Here is a 24,714-nt window from a genome sequence, read left to right as displayed (position 1 = left end):
ACTACTTCTTCAACATTCATTGGGTCTTAAACTAACACACAAGAAAACAATTGCATCTCACACCTACTCCCATTAAAGGCATTGTTATACTGTACAGAAATTTATTCAAGACTCCTAAAGCTAGTAAATTGAATATGGAGGCAGAAAACTATCCCAGATCTTATAATAGGAGAACAATTGTTGCTTATCATCCCAAATAGTATCCCTTGCTTTAAAGCAAATCCCTTGCTTTAAGCAACATAAACAAGAGAGCATAAGATCTTCTAATTTATATATGTGAGAGCAGGAAGAGGTGTCCTGCTAAATCACAGGTGTCAAACTCAATCGTATCATGTGATATCATGTGAAATATCACGACATTTTTCCCCTCATGGAACTGGGATGGGTGTAGCCTGTGTGTGACGCATCCGGCCAATGGGCAGCCAGTTTTAACACCCCTGTGCTAGATGTTTAAGAACCAGCTCATCCAAATCTATTGATGCCACTGTGCTGCAGGGTGAGCTGTGGAACAGCTGACTTGTGTACAAGGTGTTGAGACTTTGTGCACCTCTGTTGTTAACAGTTCCCAAAAATTCAGAAAATTTTCTCACAAGCCAGTGCAAGTGACCTCCAGTACATCTCTGAAGTTAGATCATCTCACTCACTTTTCCCAAACCATTTCGCTTCTTGGATGACAAGCGAAATGTCTTCAAGCAAAACCAAAAAGTCCAATTGCCTTTTGCAAAAGCATCTTTATATTTCCATTATAGAACCATTATATTTCTAATAGAGTTCAATTGCCATGATGTGCAATTGCCATGATGTGCAATTAGAAAGATTTGTCTAATATCTTCAAATGTCATTTTTCTGGTTAAGGCATAATTCACATAAAGGCAGCCCAATTGGATTGGATAACATGTTTTCCATCATGGCTAACCAACACTTACAGGAACCCACTCACTCATATGGACATAGCTGTATTCACCCAGATTTTGCTCTCTTCCAACTGAGTAATGATACTCAAAAAGTATTTTCAGTTTGTTTTGTTTGTATTGTTTGAAGACTTGTGAAAAGCAGGTTTGAAAAGAGATGTGGGTTGTCAAAAGGAAATGTTTCAAAGGCTCCATCTTAAGGGCTTGCTATAAATCTGCCTGGGAATTTACTTCTTTATTTTCAAGATTATTTTTTTTTTACCCTGAGCAGTATTAAAAATTGATTTATGAAATCTGTGTATCTCTTGCTTCTTCAGTTTGCCAACTATGTGAGGTTTGGCTACATATTATCTCTGGACCCAAGATTTCTATTTACTTAGATTCAGGTAATAAACATTGATAATCTTGCATCTACAAAATAGTTTAAATGAAGGTATTTAAGCCATCATCATTTTCCTTTGCCAGAAAATTCTATAATTATATAAACAATATTTTATTTCCTTGGATCTACTTCAGATTAATTTCATTGGATAACTATGAGTGTTAGCAAGGAGACATGTATTTACCAATATGCTTCATTATTTCTTCTTCAGTATTTTTAAATAACAAGATTCAAATGCTTGTCCTGGATAAGTTTGGTTGTTGTTGTTGTTTTCTTTGTATTTTCCTTCCCTACCACATGTTGATCTATTTACAGTTTTCACATGCAGCAGAAACATAAGTTTATATCAAATCTACTGTGCTACTGGACTATATTAAAAATTCCCAAAAAACTTTAGCTACCAGCCCTTTTCCCCTAAAGAATATATAATGATTATTCCCAATTCTATCTCATAAGAACAAATTTTTTGTTTCTTTATTTTATTTATTTCATTCAAATCCGTGGCTGCCCAAATGCTCAATGACTCCAGGCAGCTTACAAACAAAAGAAATTACAATACATACGTAAAAAGAGACCAGCAGAACTAACAACCCATTTTAAAGTAGACCACACTAAACTAAATTAAACTAAAAGGAGTTCCACAACTGCTCTGTTTTAAGGGCTGGGAGAATAACCAGGTTTTAATTAATTTACAGAATGTAATGAGGAAAGTAGCCATATAAATCTCTGGGAGCACATCTTGGATCCCACAAGGTATCATTGTATTTTGTGGGATCCATTGTAACTCAGGAGTACACCATGCCCAAAAGGACTTTAAAGGTGATAACTATCTCCTAGAAGCCAACAAGTAATCATGGCAATGGGATTGTGGGACAATAACACACCCTGCCTATACTACTGTATTCTGTACCAACTGCTACTAATTTTTGTTGTGGATAGTGTAACACAGTGGTCCCCAACCTTTTTATCGCCGCGGCCCGCTGAGCGCGCGCAGGGGTGGGGGCACGGCCCAGGAGCTTTTGCGCACGGCCCATTGCGCACGGCCCAGGAGCCTTTGCGCTGCAGCGTTCATGTCCCCCGGCCGCTGCGCGGCCCGGTGCCAGGTACTCCACAGCCCGGCACCGGTCCGCGGACCGGGGGTTGGGGACCACTGGTGTAACACTTCAAATTTTATTTAAACTGATCCTCTGTTTCAAATATATTCAATCACAAAAAACCCAGTATGGAAAACCAGCATTGATCTTTGTTTTCATTTTCATACAAATTTTCATAAACAAGTTTTGTATTAATTTTTGCTACTGTTTCCCTTGGTATATTATGTTATTATTTTGATACAAAAATTACTGCCAGCCCATTTTAATGCTTATTTAATCCAATTTATGCATTTTAATGTCTTTTTCTTTGAGAACTGCATGACAACAGTATAACTATCTTCTAATTTTCTCACTGTTAGCAGAAATCAATTTAGTTCCCATCTAAATATTATCTCCTGTTCAAGTCCTGAAACATCCTTTAGTTAAGTTGTATGGTATTGTTTTTTTGACTGAGTGTTCTGAATATTTGTGGTCACATGCAAACTTATCTATCTCCCATCATACTATATAATTTCCTGAGCTATTAGTCCAGCATCAATGTTTTGTGTATGCCAACGTTTCCTTCTTTCTATAGTTTTTTTACTACCCTGTTTTTCCCAAAATAAGACATCCCCTGATAATAAGCCCAATCGGGCTTTTGAGTCAATGGCAATAAGGCCAAGCGCTTATTTCAGGGTTCAAAAAAATATAAGACAGGGTCTTATTTTCGGGGAAACACGGTACTTGTAAATTACTTCCATTGCATCCCATCTTCATGTCTGTTGACGTTTCCAAGAACTTCAAATGTTAGTGTGGCAAGGCTTCCCTTTGCAGAAGCCATGCTGATATGGCTCTAACATGATTTCCACTATTTTCTAACTTTTCACTAAAACATTCAACACAGATGTCACATTAATGGCCCTATGATTTCCTGACTCTTCCCTGACTGTTGAGTCAGGAAAACATTGAGCAAGGCTGAAAGAAAGTTATAACAGCTATTTTCCAATCTTTTAGTAAAGAGTCTGCCTTTAGAGATAAGATGCAGAGATGATTACAAAACGAATGAAACTCTGAAATTGTTTCCAATTAATTTCACAAAGGCTGGGTACATGTCACTTTTATTTTTAATGCATCACTTAAATCTATACAATTACATCATACTATTACAAAGTATTAATTCTTCAAATGCTTCCGAAGCAATTTTGGGGCAGGTTGTGACATTTTCAGAAGGATGGAAAGAAATCAAAAGAATTTGTTCAGTTACCAGCCAGTCCCATTACCCTCCTTGAATAACCTTTCTACATGTTAATTGTCTGATTCACCCCCTCCACTCTACCCTGGCCATTTTGCTGTTTCTGATTAATTTAAGAATCAATCTCTCTGTGATTTTAACATTATCTGGTTTACATAATCCAGTATCAGTTCACACATGCATTTCATCCAATGAATAATTTCAATATATAACACATAAATAAAAATATTGACAGTCTGCAACCATTCAAAGGAGAGCCCTGCAGAAGTTATCTGTTCACACTTCAGCCTAAATCTTCTTTGTTGCATACATATGCCTGTTTAGAAGATCTACAGTGTTCAATATGTCCCACTTTTAAGCAACCAAGTAGAAGATTGCAGCGTTCATATGTACATTTTGTTCTGTGATAAAGTTGGAAGGCATACCGAAATGAAAAATATTCTTAAAATTTTAGTCAGCATGTCAGAAATCCAGAGAATTTACAATGTCTGAATATTAATATTAGTTATAATACAGTATATATCAGGTTTGATCTCTAGAACAGTTGTGTCAGTGTTGATATGCCCACTAAATCTATCTGATTTCAATTTTGTTAATTATAAACCATATATAATTTAGACAACAGATAACATATTACCAGTCCTTTCACATGCTGTTTTACACTGCAATCACATACACATTTTCTCAAATCAGTATACTGAAATATACCGATTTCAATCAGACTTACTTCTGATTAAAATCTGATTAAGTAACCAGGTAAATGGTTGTAGGATTACATATTTCAGTAGAAACCCACAATGTGCTTGATTCAGTATCTTATAGCATGCTCTTAACTAAAATTGCAAAGCTGTATTCTGCAATATAGTCTTAGGAGAAAAAAAACTTTTTATAGAGCTGAGATTCAAAATAGGCCTATTTAAGTGCACTTTAATGTTTAAATAATTATCATCCCACTCAACTAAAATGACAACAGTTCAGAAAATGTTGGCACCATAATCTGACAGACATTTTCCTGAAATTAAAATATAAATAAATTATGTTATGTAAATACCTAGGGTCTAAGAAGCCAAATCTCATTACTTGCACTTCTACAAAGTAGGTCACATGAAACTAATAATTTGTCACGGAAAATATATATCTTACAGATAGAAATGTGCATTGCAACATCTTATTTGATTCCTGCTTGCTACAATAAATATCTATCTGCACAACTGAAGTAGAGTTTTCTGAGCATATACTTTGTGCCAGGTTAAATTCTTATTTTATTTTTTTTTCTTGCTTTAATATCAAATCAATAAACCATGATAATGCATATTCTAAAAATCTCATTAACCCTGATTTCTCCATGTATATTGCTGCAATTTATTCATGGAAACTTCAAAACATCAACAGACAGAATAACAGAGTTGGAAAGGTCTTCTAGTCCAAAACCTGCTCAGGCATCCCTATACTGGGCCGGACTACAACTCCAGTCAAATGAAATGATGGTATCTGGTATCTCCCTCATTTTCATTCATGACTCTTTTTTAAAAAATGCTGTGTTTATTGGTCAGACATTTGTTTTTTAGGAAGCAGAGTAATGAATAGTCTGATGGGACATATTTTTATGGTTGTGATAGGGCTTCTCTTATGATTAGACTTTAGATAAATCTAATTTAGAATTCTGGTATAAATATTTCTTCTGGTCAGGGTTATACTTTCCAATGCAATTCTAGATATATTTAGTATAAGCTGCAGCAGAACGTACTGCATAGGATTCGGCTGACAGCTGATTAGAAATTAAAAATATATGATATTTAGAAGACATTCAGAATTGTAGTTCATACTCTTACACTGTCTTAAACCAATATTTCTAAATTCTGTCCAGCTTTCTCTAATGGGTAATGAAGACAGGAGTTGTAAACCAGCACACCTGAAGGGCAACAACTGTCAGAAAGAACACAACTTAAAAATCAGTTTTAAAGTTATTACTGTATTACTGTATTACTATATCACTATATTTATTTATATTCTTATGTAACGAACCAGACTTCTGTATTCACACACACATACATATTTTATCATATTTATTAGGAAATTAGCACTACTCAGCAAGAGTTATTTCCAAGTAAACATCCTATGTTTGCTGTAAAATACTTATAAATCTTGAATGTAATCTTAAAAAAACACCTCGTAAAAAACCTGATTGCTTATAAAAGTAAAACTTTTTAGATAGTACCATGTTTTAGAACACTTTAAAATTGAATTTATTACCGGCAGATATATGTATTCAGTCAATGTTGGCAGCATACTATCAATCACCAATCTGATATGCAGGTTGTACCTCTTATTGACCAAAATAATCTATGATCATGTAATATGTGGAAGAATAGTACACTTGAGTAATAATTCTTGAAATTAAATATATTAATATAACTATTTATATGGTGATAGCGTCTTGTTTTGATATAAAATATAATTATATTTTATCATCTCTGTGCTTAAAGTTGTTTTAAAATCTAAAGAGAACATTCTGCAGTTAATATTGTTCTGGTATTGTAATAACACCTTTTTATCTATTAGAAACAATTTAAACTTTTGCATAAAATAACTCTCTAAAAGGTACCTACTTTAATGCATTTCTTATTTGGGTTTACACGTCAAAGCTATGCTTCATAAACTGAAAATTATGGCAAAAATTAATCTCAGATAACGAAGAGAATCATATACTAGATGTACTTAAGAGAACATTATAACATCAAGAAAATAGAATAATCATAAACAATGTGTGTGTGTTTCTATATGCATGCCTACAAACATACTTTTCTGTGTAGTGTCACAGCAACAATAGTGTGTGACGAAAAACCTTATAAATGGAAATAAAGTAATTGAATACCAAAGAGACAAAATTCATTTCTAGCAGGAAAAAACAGAAGAATATTCTGAACAGAAAGATTAGGCTGCAATATATTTAAAATCAAATCCCACTGAAGTTTACGAAGAAGGGGATTTTTTGCAATGAAATGAACAACCAACTTGCAAGTTGACTTATTTCTTTGGAACAGTTCAAGAAGACAGAAAGGAATCCTAATATGTTTTATTCAATTAAAAAAAAAACTAGTAAGGATCATTATACCACTTCAAAAAACTATGATATTATTGATCAATATATAATTACATTATATAATTATATTTATATTGTAATATCAGCTTTAAGCTGCATTCTACAAGCTTCAACAGATTTCTGTTGAAATACAGCCAAGCATGCATATATTTACTTTATAAACTTTGAATTCTACCTGAAACAATATGTTATGACTTATGAGAAACAGAATTAATGGATCTGATGCTCATGATTCAGATATTATACTTAGGCAGGAGTTCTACAATCTTGTTTTCTATCTCATCCCATCATTATTCTTCTAGTTCATTATAATCAATAGTGAAGCCTCTGCCTCACAGGCTCCCTAGAGTGGATTCAGTATTCCCACAACAAAAGATTCAAATTTCAAGGATGCATCATTGCTAAGAGCCATCCCAGCTTTTTATAGCAGCTAAACAGACGCTTTCACTCCCCACTTAACACACAAACAATTTGCTTTGCTGCCGGCCACTTTTGATCACATTTGTTTCACTTACCTGCTGCTCTCCCAGCACTGTGGATTTCATAAAATGTTTTTCCCTATACAGAGACCAGAGTCCAATATTTGGCAGGAATATTAGAGTCACCAGGAATAGCAGTGTCATTTGCAGAAATCTTTTCTGTTTTCTCTTCATGACAAAAAATAGAGAGCAAAGAATAAGCAAGATAAATTGATATTCTCCTCTCCTTTTGTAATTGCAGTGTTTTCTTCCCTTTTTTCTCACACAAATTCACCCCAAAATCCTGAACTGAAACTTCAATTCCACTATCAGTTCAATCTCTTCATGGGGGCAGCAATTGGTAACCTACGGATCCAAGGCAAAAAACAGAATTACATCAGCTAATCTCTGGAACCATCACCGAGCTTCAGCCCACTCCATCATTCAAGGAAGACCCAAAAACCCATGGATCAGTTCCATTTTCCCTCCTTCATTCACATAAACCATCAGAGGAAAAGGATGGGCTGAGCACACCAGCCAAATGATTGCTAGGGAGTACAACAATCCCGACTGCTGCTGGTGACCAGAAGTTACAGAGGGCAACTGGGGAAAGAGTTGAGGGCAATGTGACCAATTCTTCAGAGAACAGCAGCAGAATTTGGGGGCGGTGAGAATAAACAAGGAGCACCTGGCAAGGTTTCCAATGTCAGATGAATGATATCCTGCTTGTTCCTTCACCCAAAAGTGAGAAGGGGCACTTGGACCAGAGAGTCCAAGCTTCTTCCCTTTATGGAAGTACACCTCAGGTCTCATGGTAGATATAGCCTTACCTGGGACCTTGTAGTCTCCAATTTGAAAAAGGTCTTCAAACTCTCTCACTCCCATGCACACATTCAGCTTTATTCCTCTTGTTCATCCTACTGCTTCCCCAGAACATCGGCAATCTCTTTAGCAAGAGAAAAAAGCTCCGAGGCGCTAAACTTGGCAAGACGTGTAATTTTCACCAACATACACATACACACGCATCAGTCAGTCTTGGTCTGGGTATTTTTAGTAGTCTTCTAATTTATGGCTTGGCAGGTCTACTTTTACATAGAGCTGCCGCTTCAAGGGGGGGGGAGTAGGGGTGGATAGAGCATCCAAATAACAACATAAAATTCACACTACATCTACCGCCACCACATTACCATTCTTCAGAAACAAACAATCCGAGAGGCGAGGGGTTCACAACACATCAGCCTCAAGAACCCTTCCCTGCTTCCAGCAGAACCAAAGATATTAAAAAGTGGGCAGGTAAAACACGCTCGCGTAAGCATCGTCACGTGCGATCCTATCCTATCCTCTCCCCTCCCTTCCCCTCCCCACACACTGTCTCGACCGTCCGTCCATCCATTCGCCCGCCGGTCCTTTCCCTGCCTTCATCTGCTTACTGCCAGCCTCATTTAGTGCAGTGGGTCGTCTTCCGGAGTCACCCAGCTCTCCTTGTAGAGATAGATCAGCAATGTTGTAGTTCTACATCGCTTCAAAAAGGGCTGGGTGACTCTCTAGATGATGTTATTATATGTCGCCGTGGGGATCCTGCCTTTTGAAAACTGGCTATTGGCTAGCACGTGCACAGGGACGTCTAATTAGAAATCGGACCGGGAGAGGAAGGTTGAAGGTGGGAGAGTCGCCGTGTCCCAGGCCCTTTTTCTCGTCGCGCAGCGATTTTCTTGGAGGATTTGCGTCCCTAGCCACCTCACCTGATTCCCCAGTCCAGAGCTCCAGACTCCAGAGCAGGAGCGAACGGGAAGAAGCAGCGATTTGCTCCTGGATTTTCTTTCCTCTCCCGATTCCTTCATGATCAGTTGATCAACAGCCACGTAGCAGCAGTAGCAGCAGCAGCAAGCGCGCGTCTTCGACAAATCGCTCTAGAAGTAGGCGCAGAAGCTTTGGAAAAAAACGAAGGAAAAGAGAGGCTCGGCTGCTTAGTCGCTTGTCTTTTCGGAGCCGCTCACACTCCCAGTAACAGCGGTGGGAATCCAACACGGAATTTGCAAGCGGCGACAACGCCCTAAGCTGTTCCCGCAGCCATTGAGTGCCTGCAGGTGCCCAGGGATTCCAAGAGCCAGATGTTAAAGAGAGGCGCTTGCAGGGCCTCAGTGCGTCAGGTTGTCGGGCGTCCTATCTCCATATTGTCAGTGGGAGCTGAGAAGAAGAAACTGATGAGGGAAAGAGGCATTAAAAGGAGACGGCGGGGCCACCTCCTAGCTCTGCTTAGTGTCAGAATAATAGGAAAGTTTGCCAGTGAAAAAGAATGATAAGCCTCCTGAAAGCGAAGTGCCTTGCACATGCAGTTAAGGCAGGCACTAGTTCTGCCTTGCAAGGTACTACTCAGCAATAATGTGGGTGGATTGTGCCACATCAGACACCAGATGGCAGTTTGCAGCTCTTTCCGAGAAATGGGGGGAAAATTAGTTGCTGCTTGTAGGGCTTAGAAATGTCTATAACAATTCCAGCTTCAGTTGTGTTTGGCACAAGACCTTTGTAGAACAGAAAACAGACGAAGTGAAACCAATCATTGGGGTGATAAACTACAGAATGTTTTGAAATCACATTCACTCTTGTACCCAAGCAGTGAAAGAAAAACTCTGCTGGTCTTCCTAGCACATTTGTTCTAACTATTGCTGCTGTAGTTTACAGTATAATCCTCAGAAATATAAACACTTGAAGAATCAAAGTAACTTCATCCCCATGTGGTCCTCCATACTTTTTTGTAAATAACACCAGAAACAATGAATTATGTATGACATGAAAGTATTCAATACTATATAGTAAGGAAGACATCACTGCTATGAATATGAATATCCAGTTAAAATGCCATTGCTGTACTGTATGTCATAACCATCTCTATAATGCTATAACATTATTATAACATAAAGGAGCCTTGGTAGTACAGTGGTCTAAAGCACCCTGTTATTAAGACCAGCTGCCTGCAATTACTGCAGGTTCGAATCTCGCCAGGCTCAAGGTTGACTCAGCCTTCCATCCTTTCTAAGGTAGGTAAATTGAGGACCCAGTTGTGGGGCAATAAGATGACTTTGTATAAATATACAAAAGGATGAAGGCTATTGCTTAACGCATTGTAAGCCACCCTGAGTCTCCGGAGAAGGGCGGCATATAAATCAAATTAAAAAAAAAAAAAACATCATGGAGCTTTCAGTGAAGGCTACTGCATGTTACCCACAGTGGAACAGAACACCGCATTCCAAGACTGGGAAGTTATGGAAGAAAGTATTAGAAATACTTCATTTGATTTCTTTTTAGAAATCAAATGAACATGACATGAGTTATGGCATAATAGTCAAGGTTAATATTGAGATATGGGATCTGAAGATAATAAAATTATAGATTTGAAAGGTTCCAATCCAACCCCCTATTCAAGTAGGAGACTCCATACCATTTCAGACAAATGGCTGTCCAATCTTTTCTTGAAAATCTCTAGTGATGGAGCACCCACAACTTCTGAAGCAAAGCTATTTTACCGGTTAATTGTTCTGTCAGGAAATTTCTCCTTATTTCTAGGTTGGCTCTCTCCTCTATTAGTTTCTATCCATTGCTTCCTGTCCTGTCTCCAGGTGTTTGGGAGAATAGGTTGACCCACTCTTCTTTATAGCAGCCCCTCTTCTTTGTGGCAGTTGCTATCATGTCACTCCTAATCCTAAATGTTCATTGTCATACCAGAAATTATCTTATGTTTCTAGAAGCATTATCCTATTCATCAAATGTTTATGTTATTCTCACTAAAAACCTGGATGTGTGCTTTTGAATTCTTAATACTAGTGAATTTTCCAGATGTGTTCCCAACAAGTAGCACTACCTAGCTCACCTTGGTTACAGCAGAAAGCTCACATCTGTTACTATTTGGATAGGAGTCTATCAAGAAATAAAAGAGTTGTGGGCTAGGTTGGAACTTCTGAGAATTTATGGGAAGAAGGCAATGATGAACTACTTCCATATTCCCAAGAGTATATGGAAATTCTGATATAATAATTGAAAACTGACCTTAACATGAATAAAACATTATTTTCAATTTTTAATAGTGATGATCAAACTATCAAAAATTGCACTGTTAGTTCCTGTGTAATTAATGAAAGTTTTGTGGTCCCATATGATCCCAAGAAAGACAAAACTGATCATGCATATGGTGTCCTGAACCATATGAGTTAAAAATGCAGTAATAAATAGATTTTGATAAGTACAATAAAGATTAGATTTGAAAGATTCTGATAATGCAGGTAATTTGAGGCAACATTCTTTACTATTTTAATCAATGCAAATATTGTGAATATGGAGAATACTCCAATAAAGACTGCTTAATTTATGAGCTGTAATTTCTGTAGTTTGTATAATAGGATCTTTCTTTAACAGAAATAGTGCTATGTTTCCCTCTCAAAAAGTTGAAAAAACATTTGGAAGAGTTAATTTCCAAATTATACCTATTTCCATTTTATATAAATTAATTTTATTACTAGAATAACCCTATGTTGAGGCACTAGATCTTCTTTAGCTGGTGGTAAGAGATGGTCATAGAGTTCAGGTTATGTTTTTCCTGATAAGTACATATCCCAAATTGAATAATATTCCATGCTACTAAAGAATTTTCTTTATTTTTGTTACTTTTCTGTTAAGTAATATAAATAAAAATGGATAAAATATTTTCCAGGTACATATATCAGTTGTTAGTCTTCTATACCACAGATCCAGAGCAACTATTTTTTTAAAATATGCTGTTATATTGAAATGAATTTAGCAAATATAGCTCAAGAGGAGATCTGAAGTAAGTTTATTGGAAGAAACAGTTGATCAAGATCTTGGTTAATTAAATATTTTTACTGCATGCAAACATTGTTCAAATTCTGGTACATTTAGGTAGAGCAGAATAGTTTCTGTACAAAGCAATCTGTGGTAAACAATATTAAATTTTTTGAATCAGTAGCCTAATTTGTATCAGGCAACCTTTCATGATGTTCTGGAAAAGTGAATATACAAATACTAGCTTTGTTTTGTTGGATAAAAATCTTGGAAATATACAGGTGAAACTCGAAAAATTAGAATATCGTGCAAAAGTTCATTTATTTCAGTAATGCAACTTAAGACTCATTACATGCAAAGCGAGATAGTTCAAGTCTTGATTTGTCATAATTTTAATGATTATGGCTTACAGCTCATGAAAACCCCAAATTCACAATCTCAGAAAATTAGAATATTACATGAAATCAATAAAAGAAGGATTGTACATAGAACAATATCGGACCTCTGAAAAGTATAAGCATGCATATGTATTCAGTACATGGTTTAGGCCCCTTTTGCATCAATTACTGCCTCAATGCGGCGTGGCATGGATGCTATCAGTCTGTGGCACTGCTGAGGTGTTATGGAAGACCAGGATGCTTCAATAGCGGCCTTCAGCTCTTCTGCATTGTTCGGTCTTATGGCTCTCATCTTTCTCTTGGCAATGCCCCATAGATTCTTTATGGGGTTCAGGTCAGGCGAGTTTGCTGGCCAATCAAGCACAGTAATCCCATGGTCATTGAACCAGGTTTTGGTACTTTTGGCAGTGTGGGCAGGTGCCAAGTCCTGCTGGAAAATGAAGTCAGTATCCCCATAAAGCTCGTCTGCAGAAGGAAGCATGAAGTGCTCCAAAATCTCCTGGTAGACGGCTGCATTGACCCTGGACTTAATGAAGCACAGTGGACCAACACCAGCAGATGGCATGGCTCCCCAAATCAACACAGACTGTGGAAACTTCACACTGGACTTCAAGCATCTTGCAGTGTGTGCCTCTCCATTCTTCCTCCAGACTCTGGGTCCTTGGTTTCCAAATGAGATGCAAAAGTTGCTCTCATCAGAAAAGAGGACTTAGGACCACTGAGCAACAGACCAGTTCTTTTTGTCTTTAGCCCAGGTAAGACGCTTCTGATGTTTGTTGTTCAGGAGCGGCTTGACAAGAGAAATACGACATTTGAAGCCCATGTCCAGGATCTGTCTGTGCATGGTGGCTCTTGATGCACTGACTCCAGCCTCAGTCCACTGCTTGTGAAAGTCCCCAACACTTTTGAATGGCCTTTTCCTAACAATCCTCTCCGGGCTGCGGTCATCCCTGCTGCTTGTGCACCTTTTTCTTCCACACTTTTCCCTTCCACATAACTTTCTATTAATGTGCTTTGATACAGCACTTTGGAACATCCAACTTCTTTTGCAATTACCTTTTGAGGCTTTCCCTCCTTATGGAGGGTGTCAATGATGGTTTTCTGCACAACTGTCAGGTCAGCAGTCTTTCCCATGATTGTGATTCCTACTGAACCAGACTGAGAGACCATTTAAAGGCTCATAACCCTTTGCAGGTGTTATGGCTTAATTAGCTGATTAGAGTGGGACACTTTGAGCCTTTTCACAATATTCTAATTTTCTGAGATTGTGAATTTGGGGTTTTCATGAGCTGTAAGTCATAATCATCAAAAGTATGACAAATCAAGGCTTGAACTATCTCGCTTTGCATGTAATGAGTCTATCTCATATATTAGTTTCACCTCTTAAGTTGCATTACTGAAATAAATGAACTTTTGCACGATATTCTAATTTTTCGAGTTTCACTTGTACTATTTATTTTAAACATGCTGTATTCTATCCTCGGATGACATGTACATTGGATGGATAAGATAGATTTTATAGCCTTTATAGGCTAGTATAGCCTTTTCTGTGACCTAATCTGTTATTTCAGCTTTTCTTCAAAGACAAAAAAGCAAGTAAACATACGTTGAAGTCTTGAAAATATGGATGAAGCTTTTGACCGTGTTAATCAGTAACTATAGATTTAGTCAGCATGAGCTATTTTAGTCATTATAGGCAATAAATTTCATAGCAAGGTAATCTTGGTTTTTATAATCCTATTAAGATAGCAGCCCAGTTTTTGACATAGTAATTATGTTGATCATGTCACACTCATTTTTTTTCATAATATGATCTTTTTGTGGATTCTCTTCTTCATTCTTCCTGACTTCCAAAGTTTCTGATACTAAAAAGATTCAGCAGCAAAAACTAAGAAGGCTGAAATAAAGGGAAAGAGTTTTAATATCAGAGGTTTCCCTTCAAAATTGGAGTGCTCTGATCATGAGCCAAGGAAATCTTGAATTAACACATTGATAATTCATCATAGGATTGAAATTTTAATAGTTGTCAAAAAGGATGAAAATTAAACCAAACTGAAATATATACCAAAATAACACGGGTTATTTTTAATGCATGAGAATTGTTGGAAAAAATTATTGGGCTCCCTGGTACAGTCCTTTCTTCTACAACAGAACCAATCTTTAAACAGTGTTCAGTTATTTCAACATCCATCATCCTGATAGGTTCCAGACGGAGCTTGGGCCATTTCCTGAGACTCTGACTCATGGCTCGGCTGAGGATCTGGTGGCCGCCTGGGATAGGGCGGCCGCTGATGCTTTGGACCAAGTCGTGCCTGTGCGGCCTCTGACCTGTCGCCGAGTCTACCTGGCTCCTTGGTTCTCTGAGGAGCTGAGGGGGATGAAGCGCCAGAAAAGACGCCTAGAGAGCAGTTGGAGATCTAGTCGCTCCGAATCCGACCGAACACTGGTAAGATCTCATATTAAGACTTACCTAGTGGCGATAAAAGCGGCAAAATGTAACTATTTTTCCGCTCTTATCGCATCGGCAGATAATCGCCCGGCCGCCCTGTTTAGGGTGACCCGTTCCCTCCTTCATCTGGGAGCGTGGGAGGATCCCTTGCAGGGTCGTGCCGAGGATTTTGTCCAGTATCTGCACGATAAAATCACTCAGATTCGGGAAGGCTTGGTCTCTGACTGGGTAGGTACAGACGGGATGATGGGTGTCGGTCTTGAGACTGCCATTTGGGAGGAGTTCGACCCTGTTGCTCCCGAGGACATGGACAGGATACTGGGGCGGCTGAACGCGACCACATGTTTATTGGACCCGTGTCCCTCCTGGTTGGTGCTGGCCTCCCGAGAGGTTACGCGAGGCTGGCTCCAGGGTATTATCAACGCTTCTTTGAGCGAGGGTGTCTTGCCATCCGCCTTGAAAGAGGCGGTGGTGAGGCCCCTCCTCAAGAAGCCTGCTCTGGATCCGGCTGTTTTGGCTAACTATCGTCCGGTCTCCAACCTTCCCTTCTTGGCGAAGGTTGTTGAGAGTGTGGTGGCGCAACAGCTTCCTGGGTACCTGGATGAAGCTGTCTATCTGGATCCGCTCCAGTCCAGCTTCAGGCCTGGGCACAGCACGGAAACGGCATTGGTCGCGTTGGTGGATGATCTCTGGAGGGCTCGGGATAGGGGTTGTTCCTCTGTCCTGGTCCTGTTAGATCTCTCAGCGGCTTTTGATACCATCGACCATGGTATCCTGCTGCGCCGGTTGGAGGGGTTGGGAGTGGGGGGCACTGTTTTGAAGTGGTTCTCCTCCTATCTCTCTGACCGGTCGCAGTCGGTGTTGGCAGGGGGGCAGAGGTCGACCCCGAGGCGCCTTGTTTGTGGGGTGCCTCAGGGGTCGGTCCTCTCGCCCCTTCTGTTCAACATTTATGTGAAGCCGCTGGGTGAGATCATCTGTGGCTTTGGGGTGGAGTTCCATCAGTACGCTGATGATACTCAGCTGTACATCTCCACCCCGGGCCATCCCAACGATGCCCTTGAAGTGATGTCCCAGTGCCTGGAGGCCGTGCGGATCTGGATGGGGAGTAACAGGCTCCGACTCAACCCTTCCAAGACTGAGTGGCTGTGGCTTCCGGCGTCCCGATATAGCCAGCTGGTACCATCGCTGGCTATTGGGGGCGAGTTATTGGCCCCCACGGATAGGGCTCGCAACTTGGGCGTCCTCCTGGATGCACGGCTGTCTTTAGAAGAGCATATGACGGCCGTGGCCAGGGGGGCTTTTTATCAGGTCCGCCTGATTCGCCAGTTGCGTCCCTTTCTGGATCGGGATTCCTTACGCACAGTCACTCAGGCACTCGTCACTTCCCGCCTGGACTACTGCAATGCTCTCTACATGGGGCTCCCCTTGAGGAGTACCCGGAGGCTCCAACTGGTGCAGAATGCGGCCGCGCGGGGGATTATGGGAGCGAGGGGTCGCTCCCATGTGACACCTCTCCTGCGTGAGCTGCATTGGCTTCCAGTGGTCTTCCGGGTGCGCTTCAAGGTGTTGGTTACCACCTTTAAAGCGCTCCATGGCATAGGACCTGGGTACTTGCGGGACCGCCTTCTGCCACCGATAGCCTCCCACCGTCCAGTACGCTCCCACAGAGAGGGACTCCTCAGGGTGCCGTCGGCCAGGCAATGTCGGCTGGCGACCCCCAGGGGGAGGGCCTTCTCTGTGGCAGGCCCCGCCCTCTGGAACGATTTGCCCCCGGAGATAAGAAGGATATCGGATCTTCGGGTCTTTCGCCGAGCCCTGAAAACTCTTCTTTTTCAGCAAGCAGGGCTGGCGTGAACCCCGCCCCCCTTTTCTAGTTTTTAATGGTTATTAATTGTTTAGTTTTAATTTGTTAATGGGTTTTAATTCGCACTGTTTTAATTCGGGCCAAAGTATATAATTCTTTTAATTAATTTTAAATTTTGTATTGTTATGTATTTTAGTTTTGGCTGTGCACCGCCCTGAGTCCACTAGGAGAAGGGCGGTATATAAATTGAATGAATGAATGAATGAATGAATGAATGAATGAATGAATGAATGAATAAATAAATAAAATGTTAGGATAGCCCTGACCCGGTTGGCCTTTTGGAAGGCCTTGAAGACCTGGTTATTTTCCTGAGGTCTGGGGTCTGAAGTGTGTCAAGGGTCCCATAACCTGTTCTATGTTGATACCTACAGAACATAATATCTCTTTTGCTATTAGTATTTAATTTTTATAGTATGTTTTTATAGTATAGTAGGTTTTTAAAAACTGGTTAATTGTTTTTATGATTATTTGCCACCCAGAGTTGCTGATTTGAAACATGCAAATTGGGTGGGTGGGTGATAGATAGATAGATAGATAGATAGATAGATAGATAGATAGATAGATAGATATTGGAGGAATGCAGATTAAAAAATAAAAGTTTCTGTAAATGCAACTTTTGCACATTTAAACTCGAAAGTTTGGTTATATTACCCAAGTAGATAGAAATGCTGTATTTTGAATGACAGAATATTTCTACAGTCATTATTATGGCATGAGAATAGCAAAATTAGGTTCTGGGCATATTTCTCTTGCTTCCTTGGATGACTAAAGCAGAAAATACAGAATCAAAAGTAACTATGGCAGTTCCCTTCTTCCATGAATAGCAGATTAGCATAATAGCAGAAAAAATATTTACAATGCAGGGAAAAGGAGTTATTCCTTCCGTATATGTAACATTCCTAATCTGCAAGAATCAGCTTTTCTAGCTTTTGCTATTGTAATTTATTTAATGCAAATGATGTAGCTTATTTTTGCTGCAGAATAAGAAGGGATGATTCAGACTTCAATATTTTTCCTCTTACCATACAGTTGATTGCAACGAAGCAAATTTGCTAAAACCATGGAATCGTAATACATTTTTCTCCAGCTGTGTAATGATATAATAATATGATCCAGTAGATTTATTTTATTTTTATGCAGTGCATGATTATACTGATCAGTTGTATCTTCTTCAGTACATTATTGAAATTTGTGGGGGGTTTTCTGCATCTCATTTAACATCCGTAATATACTGTATACAAGTAATATATAATGAAGCAACTACTGATCTACTATGTCTTTTTTTTTTCATTCATAGAAAAGAGTAATAAAGCTCAGGCTGTAGGAGCTTGTTGATTTTTTTCAATAAAATTTCAGATAACCCATATGAACAAAAAGCTACTGTTTCTTTCCATATATTTATATAGAAAGTTGTCTCAGCAAAATGGGTAGCAAATAAATTTAATAAATAAATTTATATACACATATACTGTGTGTGTATGTGCATATCTATATATATATATATTGTGTATATGTATGTGTGTGTGTAAATTTTATATAGATATATGTACACAATACATAAACATACATATTTATATACAGAAATGTTATATTCACATATACAGTATACATGCATACTGTACATACAAGTAAGAGAATTGTGGGAATTCTGAGTGGATGGGAGATAATAGTTTATGCAAAAAGGATGACAGAATAGAAGAATGCAAAATCAAATACTAAGAAAAAAAGACACAAGCATCCATTATGAGCCATTGTGAAAGGCAAGTGTAGTGTCATACTGGCAACCAGAAGCCTATAATAAACCTGTAATAAAGCTGAACAGCTTTGGAAACAGGTGATTAGAAAGAAAGGAATCTTCTCTCCCCGTTCTTCAATTTTAGATTAGACAAGGAAGCTTATGTTGAGGAATGGTGAACTGATGTTCCACGGATTAGTGGGAGGTGTTACAGCCAAAAAGGCATTTGGAAGCTGGATGTGGACTAAGGAAAACTCTTTAAAAAAATAAAATAAAATTATTGAGTATAAATATTAAAAAATACACAACAAACATTTATACAACATATACACAAAAGGATTATAATTTCTTCTTAAGCATTTTTTCAAAGTGACATTCTACAATTCTACTTATAATATATTCCTTCACCTCTCCTTAATCTAATAACATTTTTTATATATATATTTAAATCGGTAATATTTCCCCCTATATTTTTTTGTATATTTCTTATTTTTAACAAATTATACCAATTATTCCATATTTTGTAATAATCTGATTCTTCTCTTTCTTGTAATTCTTTGGTTAACCTATCCATTTCAGCGCATTCTAAAAATTTTTCTATTACTTCTGTTTCACTTGGTGTTTTTTCTTGCTTCCAATTTTTTGCGTAGGTTATTCTTGCAGTTAATATGTGAATTGTGAGATATTTGATATCTTTAGGGTATGATTTGTTAAAGATTGCTAATAAAAATGTTTCTGGTTCTTTTCCAATCTGTGTTTCTGTTATTTGTTCCAACCATTTTTTGATGTTAGACCAAAATTTCTTTGCTGCCGGGCAAGTCCACCATAAATGATAGAAAGTCCCTTGTATCTTTTTGCACTTCCAACAAATTGGGCTATTTTTAGGTTGTATTTTTGCCAATCTGGTTGGAGACATATGCCACTATAAAACATTTTCAGTTGGTTTTCCTTGTACGCCGTTGCTTTCGTTAAATTTAGATTTACCTGCCAGAACTTTTCCCATTTTTCCAAAGGTATTGTGTGTTTGATGTTTTGAGCCCACTTAATCATCGTTTCTTTGACTGTCTCTTCTTCCAATTTATAGCGTAGAAGAAATTTGTAAATTCTACTAATTAATTTATTTTCTGAATCTAATATAATTTTATCTATTTCTTGTTTTTGGTTATAAATTTCATATGTTTTTATATGTTCTCTGTATTTGGATTGTATTTGAGTATAAGTCCACCAATCTATTTCTCTGTGTAAATCTGTCTCCAATTGTTGTTTTGTCTTTAATTTGCCTTGATAGTCAATTATATCTTTATATCTAATTATTTTTGTTTTCTCTGTTAAATTTGGGTGTCTAATTGATTCTGCCGGTGCTAGCCAATTTGGTATCTTCATATAATGTTGTTTTTTAATTTTAAGCCAAATTTGTAATAATGAGTTTCTTATTGTGTGTCTTTTAAAGTATGAATGTGTTTTATATTTCTCATCCCACATAAAGGAGTGCCAGCCAGTTTGGAGTTCGTGTCCCTCAATTGTTAAAATTCTAGAGTCCTTTAATTCTATCCAATCTTTGACCCACGATAGTACTGCTGCTTGATAATATACCTCCCAGTCAGGGAGTGCAGCTCCTCCTCTAACTTTTGTATCCTGAAGCAGCTTAAATTTTATTCGTGGCTTTTTCCCTTGCCATATAAATTTAGATGTTATTTTATTCAGCTTTTCAAAAAACGGTTTATCTATTTTTATTGGGGTAACCTGAAACAAATATAAAAATTTAGGTAGAATAGTCATTTTGATGGCCGAAATTCTTCCTAGGAGTGAAATGTGTAAATTTTCCCATTTTTCTAAGTCTTTCTTTGCTTGTTCTAGTAATTTGTAATAATTGTTTTCTTTAATTGCTGATGTTCTTGTAGATAACCAGATTCCTAGATATTTTATTTTTTTTTCGTTGTTTGGATTTGTATATTATCTGTCAATTCTTTTGTTTAAGTTTCCGTAAGGTTTTTTACAATTAGCTTCGATTTACTTTTATTGATTTTTAGTCCGGCCACTTCTCCAAATTCTTCTATTTTTTGGAACAGATTAGGTGTAGATTCCATAGGATTTTCTATCAAAAACACTAGGTCATCAGCAAAGGCCTGAGCTTTGTATTCTTCTCTATTGATCCTTAAACCTTCAATTCCTTTGTCTTCTCTAATTTTTTTCAACAAGATTTCCAATGATAGAATATATAGTAAGGGAGAGAGTGGGCAGCCTTGTCTGACTCCTTTTGTTATATTAAATTTGTCTGTTATATCATCGTTCATAATTATCTTTGCTGATTGCTTGGTATAGATTTCTGCTATAATTTTCCCAAATTTTTCCCCCCCAAAAAAAAAATAAAAAAAAAATTGCATATTTTGTAATTGTTCAATCATAAATTTCCAATTTTGATTATTGAAGGCCTTTTGGGCGTCAAGAAAAACCAATGCTGCCTGCTTCTCCGGATGTGATTCATAATATTCTAGAGCATTAAGTACTATTCTCATGTTGTTCTTTATTTGGCATCCTGGCAGAAATCCATTTTGGTCTGGGTGTATATATGTATTTAATACCGATTTAATCCTTTCGGCCAAGATTGCTGCAAATATTTTGTAATCAGCATTCAATAATGAAATAGGTCTGTAGTTTTGAATTAACTGGAGAACTGTATCTTCTTTTGGAATGATTGTTATTATGGCTTCTGTCCATGAATTTGGCTTTCTCCATAGCTTCATTATATAATCGCAACATATTCTTTCCCAGTACTTCTTGCATTGTTTTATATATTTCTACTGGTAGTCCATCGGGTCCCGGTGTTTTATTGTTTTTTTGCTTTTTCAGTACTTCATCTAATTCTAATTTGGTTATTGGCCTATTGAGAGTTGTTCTTTGTTCTTCTGTGATTTTTGGCATTCCTGATTTCCCTATGTACTGTTTTATCTTGTCTTCCTCTATTTTTTCCTGATTATATAAATTCACATAAAATTTCTTAATGATTTCTTTTTTGGCCTCTTTACTATGTTGAATTTCTCCTTTATCGTCTTTCAGTTGGTATATCGTTCTTTTTTTCTGTTCTTTCTTCAGTTTATAGGCTAGCCATCTGCCTGTTTTATTTGCGTGTTCGAAATAATTTTGTTTCGACATTTTTATTTTTTGAGCTAGTTCTGTTTGGTTTATCAAATTAAATTTATGCTTAATCATTTTCCATTCTTCTCTTATTGTTTTGTCCTGGGGCTTTACCTGGAAGTTTTTGTTCTATCTGTTTTAGGTCTTTCTCTAACTTATCTAATTGTTTTTTCTTCTCTTTATTCTTTTTCCTCGTATATGCTATTACTAGGCCCCTTATATATGCTTTTAAAGTATCCCATGTGTTTTGTAAAGAGGTTTCCTCTATTTTATTTATCTGAAAGAATATTTTTACTTCCTTTTCTAATATCAAATTAAATTCTTTTCCATCTCTTACGTCTTCTTTCCCCTTTCCAGTTTATGAATAGTGGATTGTGGTCTGCCCATTGGTTTGTGCCTATCTCAATTTTTTCTACTTCTATTTTGATATTTGGGGTCATCCATGCCATATCCAATCTTGACCAGGAATTATGCGGATGGGAGTAAAAGGTGTATTGGGCCTCTTCTTCATGTGTTTCCCTCCATACATTGCCAAGTTTAGTTCTTCAGCCATAGTAAAGAATTCTTTTGGAAGTATTTCTTTTTTCTTTTGTTTTTCCCCCCAGTTTTGTAGTCCTTATTTGCATTTACTATTGCATTATAATCCCCTATTACACAAATATCATCATATTCTAATTCTGCTAATTTTATGTGTAGATCTTTAAAAAAAACCTGTAGTTTTTTGTTAGGTGCATAAATCACTACAATTAACATTTTCCTCTTTCCTCTTTCTAATTCTACCATCACCACTCTACCTTGCTCATCGGTATAAACTAATTTAGATTGTATTTTTTCTTTTATGTAAATCACTACTCCTTTTTTCTTTTTTTGGGCCAGAGATGAATATAGTTTTCCTAATTTGGGGTTTTCTAGGATTTTTTGATAGTCTTTTTGAATGTGTACTTCTTGCAGACATATCACATCTGCTTCTATTTTTCATAATTTTGTGAAAATTTGATTCCTTTTCTTTGGGGCATTTAAGCCATTAATATTAAGATCCCCTCTATTGGCAGCCATCTGTACATTATCTTATATTTGATCAATAATTGTGTTAAGAACTGATATTGTTGTCGTAGATTTCTTACTCTTCAGGGTATCTATTTTAGAATTATAATTTTTTTATCATTATAGGTCACTGTTTCTTCTCTAGATTTCTTATAGGCTTCATTTCGGATTGATTTTTTTAAGAATTTGACATGGACTTCTCTCGCCAGTCTGTGTTTTCTTATATAATTTGTTTGTGCGCGGTAAGTTTCTTCCAATTGTCCTTTTTTCTCTTTTGGCTCTTTTTGTGTCATTCCTGCAATAATTTCCACCATCTTCCCTTCTAAATCCTCATTTTTTTCTTCTGGAATGTTTTGAAATCGCAGGAAGTATGAGGCCTTTTCCATTTCGAGCATGGCCAAGGAATCTGACATTTCTATATTTAGTTGGAGAGTTTTTTGTTCCATTGCTTCTACTTTTAATTCCACATGATATATTTTTGTTTCCGTTTTCCTAATTCTCTGTTCATTTTCTGCTATAGAATTTTGAATACCCCCAATCTTATCCTTCATAGTCTTAATATCCTCCTTGACTTCTCCTATTTCATTTCTAATCTCTGCATGGAACGTTCTCATTTCTTCCTGGTTTTCAGCTATTTTTTCTTGTGTTTGGAGCAGTGTTTCCTGAATCTTTTGAAACATGTCTTGTATTACATTCGGTGCCATTTCCAGTTTTACTTTTTCCTTTTCTTTCCCCATCATGCTATCTATTGTTTTTTGTTGTGAGGGGGTAGGAGTCATTACTATCGTATTGGTTGTAGGTTTTTTCCCTGTTTTTGTTAAATTTTCAATATTCATGTGAAGGTTTCCAACCTTAACATCAATTTTTAAGTTATTCCATAGTATCTCTTTTCCCCTCCAAACACTGCTTATACTCCGCACAACTTATATATAGTTATATCATATTATATTGCCAATTATCCCAATTGAGCAATTAATTCTTCCTCACAGTATAAATCAATTTACTTATAGTTATTTCATCAGTCAAGGTTTTTAGTTTGATTTTCTTAATTTTCTAATTAGCAATCTTTTCAATTGCTCCCTTTTTCAATCAGTCTATCTCAAACATACAGTCAACTCATTTGTTATTTTGTATAAAAGTCAATCTTTCACTTTAACAATAATTCCTTATCTAATCACAATTTCACAATACAATTTATAGCTATAAAAATATTATTTACTTATATATTTCTTTTAAATATTAAACTTATTGGCTAATTAAACAGTTCAAAATTAATAATTCACTTCCCTCTTGTCTTAATTTTTATTTCTTTGGTCTTTTGTTATCTTCTTGCTTTACCTCTCTCGTTCAGTTCTTTCACAGTCATAAAAACGCGATCTGTGTCCGTCTCAGTCTTTTTTTGCTTGTCCCGGTAATCGGTTCTCTGCATTCAGTTTTCAAATCTTTTTTAAACTTAAGTTCTATTGTCCAAATTTATTAATAAATCTAAAGTCTCAAATCCAGACAGGTCTTCTATGTCCGCGAATTTCACCACTTAGTCTGGTATTTCAGTCTCTGCGCTCAGTTTTCCGATATTTTGGGGTTTGAGTCAGTTGTAGTTCCCAGATTCAAACGGCTCGTCTATATCCACAGAGTCCACAAGCTGCTCCCTCTGCTCAAATGTAAAAGTCCACACTCACACCGCTTCGAGCGCTATTTCTCCTTTTCTTATGTTTGCTTAGTCATTCTGTGGGTTCCTCTCTTCCGCGCTGTAATTGTTTCCCCTTTTTTTCTTCTCCTCTTGTACCACCGCTGTTGTAACTCACTTGTCTTCCTCTAATTCGATTGTGCGTCTCCTGTTTACCGCCTCTATTGTAGGTGATCTGACAGTCACTCGAATTTGCTTCCACTATTTGCTTCAATCTAGACAGGCGCCATCACTCCTATCCACTGATAAAGCCGACTTCTTCTCCACCAATTTAAGAGGTTGATCGCTCGACCTCCCTGATGACAGCGCAACACCAGGGGGCTTCGCGAATTCCTCTTTCATTTCCCGATCCCTCCAAGTTCGGGAATGCCCTTAAAGAGCAATTAATGAGGAAATTTGGGTATCAGAGACGGAGCCTCCGTTTCCTCA

At 37.4% G+C, this 24,714-nt stretch overlaps 2 protein-coding genes across 2 annotated transcripts in view; both read right to left on the bottom strand.

The window, feature by feature from the left end:
* Positions 1-7,374, bottom strand: part of GALNTL6 (polypeptide N-acetylgalactosaminyltransferase like 6) — a 971,551-nt gene extending 964,177 nt beyond the window's left edge. The window contains exon 1 of the mRNA XM_070948436.1: positions 7,237-7,374. Coding sequence (XP_070804537.1) covers positions 7,237-7,374 — 138 coding nt within the window. The remainder of the gene's footprint in view (positions 1-7,236) is intronic.
* Positions 7,375-22,690: 15,316 nt separating this feature from the next.
* Positions 22,691-23,335, bottom strand: LOC139320706 (golgin subfamily A member 6-like protein 22). The gene has a single exon (XM_070949142.1). The coding sequence runs from the start codon at positions 23,333-23,335 to the stop codon at positions 22,691-22,693; it is 645 nt and encodes a 214-aa protein (XP_070805243.1).
* Between the last annotated feature and the right edge of the window lie 1,379 nt (positions 23,336-24,714).

The sequence above is a fragment of the Pituophis catenifer genome, unplaced genomic scaffold (assembly GCF_029215685.1).
Source record: "Pituophis catenifer annectens isolate HBS135680 unplaced genomic scaffold, rPitCat1.0.hap2 SCAF_8, whole genome shotgun sequence".
In the NCBI taxonomy this organism is placed as follows: domain Eukaryota; kingdom Metazoa; phylum Chordata; class Lepidosauria; order Squamata; family Colubridae; genus Pituophis; species Pituophis catenifer.
Note: the sequence above shows the minus strand (reverse complement) of the source record. Positions and strands in the feature narration are given on the sequence as shown.